The 10,796-nt window shown below is 45.7% G+C and overlaps 1 protein-coding gene and 1 long non-coding RNA gene across 2 annotated transcripts; both read left to right on the forward strand.

Moving 5' to 3' along the window:
* Positions 1-1,237: 1,237 nt before the first annotated feature.
* Positions 1,238-1,817, forward strand: LOC135383438 (uncharacterized). The gene is made up of 4 exons (XR_010419877.1): positions 1,238-1,327; positions 1,463-1,573; positions 1,642-1,695; positions 1,762-1,817. It is a non-coding gene; the product is annotated as an uncharacterized LOC135383438 (long non-coding RNA).
* A 12-nt stretch (positions 1,818-1,829) lies between these two features.
* On the forward strand, positions 1,830-4,247 carry LOC135384619 (uncharacterized; the record flags this gene model as incomplete). The annotated part of the gene is made up of 10 exons (XM_064613816.1): positions 1,830-1,848; positions 1,933-1,993; positions 2,066-2,264; positions 2,575-2,944; positions 3,041-3,214; positions 3,279-3,354; positions 3,429-3,539; positions 3,593-3,835; positions 3,932-4,103; positions 4,166-4,247. Coding segments are annotated over exons 2-10 (1,452 nt in total), but the record flags the coding sequence as incomplete, so codon positions are not given.
* Positions 4,248-10,796: the final 6,549 nt, after the last annotated feature.

The following is a 10,796-nucleotide window of genomic DNA, read 5'->3' on the forward strand; positions in this document are numbered from 1 at the left end:
ACTCCGGCACTGTAACTTCTAAGCGAAATCTCCAACGATAATTTCTTTGTTAGTTTCTTATCGTTTGTTTTCCTTCTGTTTTGCAGCATAATGCCGCGTTTCAGCCTTCCATTCGAGACGACAGTTGCGAATCTACGCTGTTATTTTTTATCTGTTTCAGCGTCATCTATACGTCGACTGCATGTTATCAATGCTGTATGCACACAGATTATCAGTTCGCAGTCTGGAATACTGTTACTATGTTTCTTCCTAAAGCGTGAAAAACCATTGTCAATGCCGCAACTACCAAGATTTCCGATTTGGCTGCGTAGCCGAGCCTGGTCTAGGTCTGTCCACACTGAGAGCGGTTTGCTTGAAACGCTTAAAGGGGCACAAAACAGGTATCGAAGGTGCACATTTCTTTCATGTATGGTGTTGTACTCTGCATAGTCAAATATGTAACGAAATGTTGGCGCCACAAAGTACATATTGCATAAAAACGAACGGGATATCCACTGCACTCTTTCGCGCCAAGGCTCCTCCCCGTGATAGCTTGAAAACAATAGCTACACGTCATTTTGACGTTGAAGCTTACCGGCGAATCACAATATCGCACGAGCAAACCTCAGGTTGTTGAGCTAACGAGAACCGAAGCGAGTCTGAAACCACTTTTCCACAGAAAACTTATTTTCTTTCTAGCCCAAACTGCAGCAGGAGTTCACAATATCTAATATTACACACGCACTACGTTTTCGGCGTTGCTGCGCGTCTGTGGATGAACATCCGGTAGTGCGATGCACGGAATCTCCGTAGTACCGCCGTATCGCATGTGTTCTGTCAGTTCTCGTTTTCTCGTTTTCAAGTTCTCTCGTTTCGTTATTCCCGCTTCTAACTAGTGTTCATTTCATCACTCATTGGAGTGTTTCAGTATTGTATGTAGACCCCATTGTTTGTCTGTAAATATCCCATGTAAATAATAATTGTACGTACGCACATGTGACTTCGTTTCGACGCCCGCTCAAGTTTGCACTTGTTCATCATGCCCCCTGCGTGCATCGTGACTACTTGTCCGAACAGACGGGTGAAGAATCAGCCTGCAAAACTAACTTTACACAAGGTGCCTGTTGATGAGCCGCGGAGGTCTCTGTGGTTAGAACTTTGTGGACAACGAAACTCAGCTGAGAACTTGTCAATGTGCCCGCGCGTTTGTGAGAATCATTTCACTCCAATCGCGTACCGTATGGCACTCATGGGGCCGGTCAGTAGAAGACTTCGGGACGATGCTGTGCCATCGCTACGACTTCCCAAGGATTGCGATGATCCACCGTCAAAACGTCGTGCTGTTTCGGTGAGTACTTTATGGACTTGGAAACCATCATAAGCTCATCCTTCTTAGTGTCATGTGCGCATGTAATAGATGTTGCTCATATGACATGAAGAGTGTTATAAAATGACTCGCAATAACTTTGGTTATTGTCCCCAGCTCACATCTCTGGAAACAGCAGAGTGCAAGTTACAACTGCAAGCACAGCACAAAAACCCCACGCCGTGCAAGTTGGTGACACAGGGATCAAGCCTAAGCCATAGACCACTGGTAGGAAATTACAACTTCTTGGTTGTAATGTAGTTCTACTTCCTTACTTGTCGCTCAACCCTGTATAGATGCCAAAGCAAGTGCAGCCTTTGATCAACCCGTCACTATCCTCTGTACAAATGGTAAAGTTCTGCTTTTGTTGGAGTCTGCACTTCACTTATTATTAAAATGATATCATTCATTCTCAGCTCTCTGCAATGCAAGCCAGTACAGTCATGCACCGGAATGAAGGTGCCACAACATCGTGCACATCATCTGTGATTCCACAAGCGAGGGTTAGTTCACCTTTCTTTAGTTATGTGACAGTTTGTAATATCCGACTAGAAACCGTACAATTTCACATAAAAATAATATTACAGGAGACGCACCCATCTCTGAGTGCAGCAAAACCAAAAATGTTTGTGTCACAGACCTCCACATGTAAGTGCAACAATGGAATGGCACCCGAGTAGGACCCAGACCAGAAAAAAGATGTAACCTTTTCCTTCATAGCAACACAGACAGACAAAATGGCTAAAGCCCTGCAGGAGCGCAGCTGCCAGACGGATCCCTGGGAGCCACCAGCCAAGACGGATCCTACAATCAGACCCGAGCATATGACAACGCCCTCGCTGCCTGCTGATATCATCGAACCTGAAGATGAAGACTCCAGTGACAGCTACTCTCCATCACAGGAAGAGAGTAGCAGCGAGTGAGTTTTCTTCCCTGTAATAACTGGACTCATGTAAAGGCTCCTAAAGGATGGGCTACTTGCGTCCAACTTCAATGATAATTGACATACTGGAACATGGCAGCCATTCAAAAGGTGGAGAGCGGCGGGAATTGAACCGTGCATCTCTTGATTGCAATGTTTTGGTCCGTTTCTGTGTTGCAACCCCAGTGCACTTACTTTCCATCGTATTCAAAGATAAATTGCAACTAATATAAATCAAAGGACCCCCACATGTTTTGGTAATTGGGTGTTAACGCTGCGTGTTCGTACATGTTTCTCTGTTCCATAGTGAGGACGAGGCATGCCACCCGTGCACACCGTATCAAGAAAGGAAGTTTGTTGTATTTGAGAGCTGCCTGCTGGAGCTATTTCGAACCTGCCCACAGTGCTTTGCCAGGTGCACCAACAACATCACAACTCAGGGCACTATGATCTCAGTGAAGAGCCAGTGCACCCATGGGCATGTGCAAACCTGGGACAGCCAGCCCATGGTAAATGGGAGACCAGCGGGGAATCTCCTCCTTTCAGGGGCAATGTTCTTCTCTGGAGTCAGCGCTGCTCCTACTTTACGGATGCTGAGGCACATCAGTATTCAAACATTCAGCCTCACGACGTATTATAAGTACCAGAGCAGTTTCCTTGTCCCAGCAGTAGAGAAGGTTAGTTACGAAATAGGAGTGTTCATGACTCAAATATTGGATGTTTTGTTTGCGGGTACACTTGTCTCTACAGTTTAAACCATGCTTTTATGCCAGGTGTGGTTGGAAGAGCAAAAGCAGCTCATTGATCAACTGAGAGGGCAGGCTATCGATGTGTCGGGGGACGGACGGTGCGATTCCCCTGGGTTTTCTGCAAAGTACATGACGTACAATGTGCATGTAGATCAGATCAACAAAATTATTCATTCTGCACAAATTCAGCTTGCAGAGGTAAGTCTCACATTTACTATATGATGTACGGCTAGTATGATTATTTCTCGAAAACCTTGCTTAGAATGAGAGGGTCATGGCAAGTGTCCAGATGGAAAAGGAAGGACTGATCAGAAGCATCCAGTTCTTGAAAGAACAAGGTTAGTACCAATGGCACAAAATTTGCTACTCCTCACGTACATGCATTTTGCTAAATAACTGTGATCTGTTGAAGGTATAACATTGAACTCGATAACAACTGATCGGCATCCTGCAATAAGAAAGCACATGGAAACGCACGAACCAGGCACAAAACATTACTTTGACATTTGGCACATCTCAAAAGGTAAGTTGAATTATGATGCGCATTGTGGTATTCTCGATGGTATCCCATTCTAGGTCTGAAGAAAAAACTGAGCACCATCAGTAAGAGTGTCACCTGTCGCGGCCTAGATCCCTGGATCCAGGGAATTTCAAATCATCTGTATTGGTGTGCGAGGGCCGGTGGAGGTGATGCCCAGCTAACAGTTGACATGTGGCTGAGTGTGCAAAACCATATAATCAACGTTCACGATGGACATAAGGGATCCTATCCGCGGTGTCTTCATGACCCCATTCCAGATGGAGTGTGGCTTGACCCTGGTAAGGGTTAAAAAAAATTATGATTTTCTGGTTGTTTGTGAGACCACGACCAAACTATGCTGCCTGATGTCTACTAACACTTCATCTCCACTCCAGATTCTGTAGCTTACAGAAAATTTAAGGAGGTCACAGGCAACAAGCGTATCTTGAAGGATGTGGCGCAAATGTCTCCAAGCCATCAGACTTATGCGTTGGAGTCGTTCCATAGTTTGCTTATCAGATTCGCACCGAAGTCTGTTGCCTTCTCCCCTGAAGGCATGCTCTGCAGGTCAGCAGCTGGTAATTCGCCACATCATAATGCAGATTTTAACAAAAATTATGTTTCAACAGGACGAGGCTTGCAATCCTGCACTATAATGAAAATGCGGAACGCTGCCAAGCAGAGACATTGGCAGGATCTCAAAGGTGGAAGGTTAAAACCTGTAAAGCCAGACACGGGCAACAAGTCGCTTGCCCCATCAAGACTCCTCCAACATTCAGTACGTACCTTCACATCTGAATGAATTCTGTAAACATTCCTTGTTTCACTTTATCTTGCTCTGTCAGGTTATGTTGCAAAGCTGCTTGCGCAAGCCATAACAGAGTGCAGCACATGCCCCTCGTTTGAGCATGCCATGAAAGAACGAAGGTCAAGAAGTTTCCCACCACCAATGAGCCACTCTAAAGAGAGGCTGCCAAAGGCGGACGTTGTGGCAGCCAGGGTCTCAAGACTAGGAAACTAAAGTGGGCATTTGGCCTCCTCGGGCAGATTGGCCACCTTCACCCCCTTGAGAGTTTTGTGAACCTGGGAACCTTTTGTGAACCCTGGGAAACATGAACATTATCGTATACTGCTATCCAATGGCGCATTGTGTAGGATGTAATCCTACCTATATTTAACATGTGCTGAATTTGCATAACCAGCATTTGAAACTACTAATGCGTTTCGAAAACTTGTCTGATGCGATGATGAAAAATGGAAGTCACTGAAAAGGTTAGCCAGCTGTAGGACTCGAACCAACATCTTCTGGGTCACTGGTCTAATAATAAGCTGTGCATGATTACCTATGACTAGGGTTCCACGTTTTCGGTTTTAATCGGAAAACATATGCCGGGTCAATTTCCTCTTATTCTGTTTTAATTGAAAAACACTGAATACAGAGGGACATTCCAGGACACGACAGAGATAAATTGCTGCACATGCCCAGCAAGTTGTTGGTGCAGATCAGAAAACCATACAGAATTACGATGGTTGTGAAAAATATCCATTTACTTTTTCGTTAGTCGTACACAACACCAAGTTGAATGAGCGTCGTGCGAAAATTACATAGCGGTACCGTAACTGTGATTTCTATTTGCCAATAACTGTCGGGTAACCATGTACATGCAAGGAAAAACGTCGATTTCGTGAAAATCAATGAACATCGAAAAACATACGCCGAATCCCTCTAAAAATAAAACCGGAAAATGCTGAACCCTACCTATGACGCATATACGTACATTCGCACATTTTGTTTGTGTTGTATTCCGAACAGCTGTAATAGACATCTGAAAGCAGCTGGCTCACAAGTCTAACCAAGCTTGACTGAACCATACTAATCTCCTCGGGTAACAATACTAGACAGGAACATAGAAATCTAAATCATATCAGGTTTAATGACACATAGCAATTCGGAATGCAGGCAGATATCACAGTTATTGGCCCCAGACAGCACTGTATTGTGATGATCACACAGAAATTAATGTGAATTGAAATAATGGGTCAGTTTCAACAACATGATGCACAACTGATTCCTGGTAGCACCCACGCAACATAGCTGGTCATACCAAGATGAAGTTTGCATTTGTCTTGAATAACGAATTGCAAGGATTTACGTGGTGTGCAGTCCTCCTATCCTTGTGTTGTGCTCCTAGTTCCAATCCTAAACCTCGAAGTGGCCGTGGCGCACGATCTACATTGTGTATAATTTGCAAGATCTCCTTTGCTAGGAATGTCTCATCATGTCATGCAGTCTTTGGCAGTGACTAAGCTACAAGTAGATTGTAACTGTAACTAGGTACCACTTTTGGCTAAAGTAAATGTTACGAGGGGACATCGCTGTAACAGAGTTACCCTGGTTTGGTAATATTTTCCAGATAATCATAAATTTGCAAGGTAACTGTATCGGTAACTTAGTTAGTGTTTTAGTAACCTAACCATGAGTGATGTCGAGCATTGAGAAAAAAGTGGTTGAGAACCACTGCTCATAGAAAGGATCCTATACCATGTTTTGGAGAACTGTGTTTCATAGCCATTTCTTGTTGGCACTATTCAATGAATATGCATATCACTGCTCGACAGAATGTTCACATTGTGTGCCGGTTTTTGACTTGCAGGTATACTGTTTCAATACAGCCGACCACAGAAAATGTACTGTCCATTTCCATCTTTTTCCACAGTTCCATGGAATTTCTGCATATCAGACTGTATACATATACACTGATATAATCAGACAAGTGTAAGGGATGAGATGTGTGTGTCAATAAGTGTAATAAACAGATGAATACACAGCCAGTTACAAGAGCATTGATTTTTTTATTCTTTCTGTGCCAGACGGAACCCCCTGTAAACCTTCGAATGGAAGCGTTTCCTTATTGTGCTGACTACACATGATGGCAGCGGCTTCCTGTTAAATTTCCCAAGGTACTCCCATACCCACAGGACAAACTGTCTGTAGGAAGTGAAACGGTACTGTCTGAAAGAACGGGAGGTATAAATATCATGCATGCTACTAAAGGGTCACCTTCAATGCAGACCTAATAGAAGAGAGAGTCTGGTAACAAAACGTGTATGCAGTAATAGGAAACCTAGTCACTATATAAACCCACAGGATTGAAAAAAAAAAAGACTTTTCAACTACGGTGGGAGCGTAAATTTCCCACTTGTCACCCGGGATGCGAAAGGTAGACGCCGCTACTCCTTTGAACGTAGAATGCTGGCTTTCAGAACACACGTCTCGTAAAAACACGGATATGTTCCAGTGAGGAATATACAAGTACCGCAACTTATAAATCAACGAATCGTGCAGATAATTCCATAATATACAGACACGTTGTATACTTACTCGTTCTTCGCTTTCCCAGTCTTTACTCCACGTTGACGTAAGTCGCGGTTCGCAACCCGCAAAACGACGTCATTTAGGCACACTGCGCTGAACTCCTCATTATGCGTGATACATTTCGTGTCATGCTCCTCGTTCATCTCTTCTATTGCGGGGTAGTCCCAGCAGCAAACACATTCAGTCGCTTTCTGCATGCTGGTACATTCTCCGCATCGGCACCTAATAAGTAGTGAAGATGACACAAGCGACAATGATATGTTTGTAAAATAGGGTAATGCAAAGTATTACTTTGCAAAGGTACAGTATGCGAAACGCCGAAACTTTGAGAGGCTCGCTTACCAGTTCGTATTTCCAACACGACCAACGTGGTTCGGCGGGTTCTCCACGAAATTTTCGCACGGCGGCAGTTGCGCTGGCGTAGTTCCGTCTGTCTCTGACGATCGTGGCGTCGCACCATACGAAAGTTGTCCAATTCCGGACGTTCGTGACAGTATGTCGCGTTCGAGGTCAGTCAGATTTGACAAAGTTGACATGGTGCCCGCTTCCGAAACCGCAACACGGAGAAATGTAGTACGCCACAAGGCCAAACAACTGGGGCCCTCCGCGGCACAGCTGATCTGAACGGAGGCCGTCGATTGGCTAGTTGTCCGAAACGTCATTTGGCACCAGCGTATGGGGAACTGCGCTGCGACAGGTCGGAACATTCCTACGTTGCCAAGTGACGTATGGGAGGAAGGAGAGACCAGAGCGAATTACACATGTTTGATAGCGTCGTTTCGGGGTTAGTGAGATCGATTGAGAGGAACCAGGTGCAGATTTGGATATTGTAAGTTGCGCTCTTTAACCCAGTGCGTTGACTGAGGAATGTTTGACAAGCTGTTTTGTGCCCCTTTAACGCTCGTCGTCCGTCCGTTAACAAGTCTGTCTTAATCTGTTTTAATCAGTGGTTCTCCTCGCGTTTATCATAGTATCGTCAGGAACAACGGAAAAGCTGGATGTCGCTAGCAAACAAGGATATTTTCGGTGTTCTCAGGGGAAACTGTAGTGAGTGCGAAGACTGCAAAGAATATATAACCGAAAACGAACGTCATCCACCGCAGCCCTAATTCACACACTTCATCCACTGGGTAAGTGTACATTTTGTGCTAGGTACGTGCGTTATTTTGATAGCAAGAGCTCTTAGCGCATGATTATGGCAAGCGTTTTGCGGTCCTGCATATGAACGCCACTTACGCTTGCTACTTTTCTGCTCTTACTTGGTCGCCAAGTCAATACACCGGCGTGCATTTTGCGAGCTGCGGATATATGCATCGAGATATATAATTCGCAGCTTCCTACTTGGTGTATTCTTACGATATTCTAAAACTCAATCGCGGAGTGAACGCCTTCCAGCACTTATGCTGCTTTGTACCTTGTGCTTTGTACGGATTTGAATGGTTCCGTAAATGTTACTCTCATTGCCCAAACTTTTGTTCCCAGGATCCCACATGCAGGTTCACATACCGTCAACCAGCGCAAAATGCAGTACCTCACAAACTCGTCCCAAAGCGCCTCCAACGCTGATAACGCAGTAATGTAGTGTCTCCTGCGTTACTGTACACTCATACTCCTCTAGATTGTGTGCGTTTTATGTAATACTGTATTGCCCTTTGCGCTCGCCTCTGCAACACGAATGTGGAATAAATTTTTTTTTCTGCTGCAATTCTCCATTTCGTTGGGTCTGTTCAGCTTAGCAAACATACGTCAGTTGTTTTGACTCGCTGGCTTCCTCGCACTTTTATGCATTGCTTCTCACTTAGAAGATAGTTCTTTTTTCAACATACCTTTGGTAAAGCGATCATGGTTCCTCCTCACATCAGAATCGCACTTGTGCACAATGTGTCACCTCTAGATAGACTTCTGTTTTTGTAATATACATATGTGCAAGATCTCCTTTTCTGCTCGTGCATTTTGGTACCTTGGTGTGTTCTGTAAATGTCTGTCCATATCCCCCGCACAGGGTGTTTGTTTTTATTCGCATCATAGCAGCGCTCATTTGACAGGTGGGTTGTGTTAATTTTCGCAAATTAACCCATCCGTAGTTAGAAACATTTCCGACATTTCCTGACGCATGTGTTTGTAACTACGGATCGATTAATTAGCAAGAGTTCACATAACCCGCCTGCCAAATAAGCGCTACTCTGTTGCGAATAAAAATGAACATCCTCTATAAAAAGCCGCACGTTGGCGTAACCTTTACGGGCAGGTGCTGGATTGAAGGCCGTAACCTCTAATTAGTGGGTGCCTTTGTAACTTTTATAAAAGGTACTGCTCAGAGGGTACTTGGTAACTTCTGAAATAGAGGGTAAAATATTGCGATTTTTTACCCTTTACTAAAGGGTACCGAGTTAAGAGTGTAGGAACATATCAGGATATCGCCGTGTCTGTGGCACAAAACTTCCTCGCCTCTCCGAGCCACAGAGGAGAACACAGATTGACAGGTGCGTGCGTAGCTGTGGGAAGGGTAGATGGTGCGAGAGAGCGGCAGCTGCGTGCGGGGCAGGCAAGAGGTCGCGGTGAGAGAGAGAGAGAGAGGCATAGGTGGGCATTTTGGTGAACCCTCACTCGCCCTCACCCTCACGGCCCTCACGGGCACATGCCCTCACTCGCCCTCGCCCTCACGGCCCTCACAGACACATGCCCTCAATCGCCCTCACCCTCACCGCCCTCACGAGCACAGCCCTCACTCGCCCTCACCCTCACGGCCCTCACAGACACATGCCCTCAATCGCCCTCACCCTCACCGCCCTCACGAGCACAGGCCCTCACTCGCCCTCACCCTCACGGCACTCACAAACGCAAGCCCTGAGGGTCTTACCCTTATAATGTCTCCTGTGAGTGCACTCATGAGGTTGTGTCCCTCATGAGACCTCCTGTGAGTGCACTCATGAGGTCTGAGGGGGCGCCAGGTCTCTGTGAGTGAAGTCACTGGTGAGGCCTGAGGTATGTGAGGTCAGTATGAGGGCATTCAGAAATGAGGTCAAATGACGCATGATGTGGTTTCAGCGACACAACCACTGGCTGTGTACACTTTAAAGAGCTGGTGTGCACGTATTTAGCAATTTCGTCTACGTCGCGCTGGGAACACAGCAAAGCGTCCTCAGCTGACTGATTACTTTGCGATATGGTTCCAGCGACCTAACTACAGGCAGGGTGCACTTTAAAGGGCTGGTGTGCACGTTTTTACAAATTTACTCTATGTCGCGCTGGGAACACAGCAAAGCGTCCTGAGCTGACTGATTACTTGGCGATATGGTTCCAGCGACCCAACTACAGGCAGGGTGCACTTTAAAGGGCTGGTGTGCACGTTTTTACAAATTTAGTCTATGTCGCGCTGGGAACACAGCAAAGCGTCCTGAGCTGACTGATTACTTGGCGATATGGTTCCAGCGACCCAACTACGGGCAGGGTGCACTTTAAAGGGCTGGTGTGCACGTTTTTACAAATTTACTCTATGTAGCGCTTGGAACACAGCAAAGCGTCCTGAGCTGACTGATTACTTGGCGATATGGTTCCAGCGACCCAACTACAGGCAGGGTGCACTTTAAAGGGCTGGTGTGCACGTTTTTACAAATTTAGTCTATGTCGCGCTGGGAACACAGGAAAGCGTCCTGAGCTGACTGATTACTTGGCGATATGGTTCCAGCGACCCAACTACAGGCAGGGTGCACTTTAAAGGGCTGGTGTGCACGTTTTTACAAATTTAGTCTATGTCGCGCTGGGAACACAGCAAAGCGTCCTGAGCTGACTGATTACTTGGCGATATGGTTCCAGCGACCCAACTACGGGCAGGGTGCACTTTAAAGGGCTGGTGTGCACGTTTTTACAAATTTACTCTATGT

This window comes from Ornithodoros turicata, chromosome 2 (genome assembly GCF_037126465.1).
Source record: "Ornithodoros turicata isolate Travis chromosome 2, ASM3712646v1, whole genome shotgun sequence".
NCBI lineage: Eukaryota > Metazoa > Arthropoda > Arachnida > Ixodida > Argasidae > Ornithodoros > Ornithodoros turicata.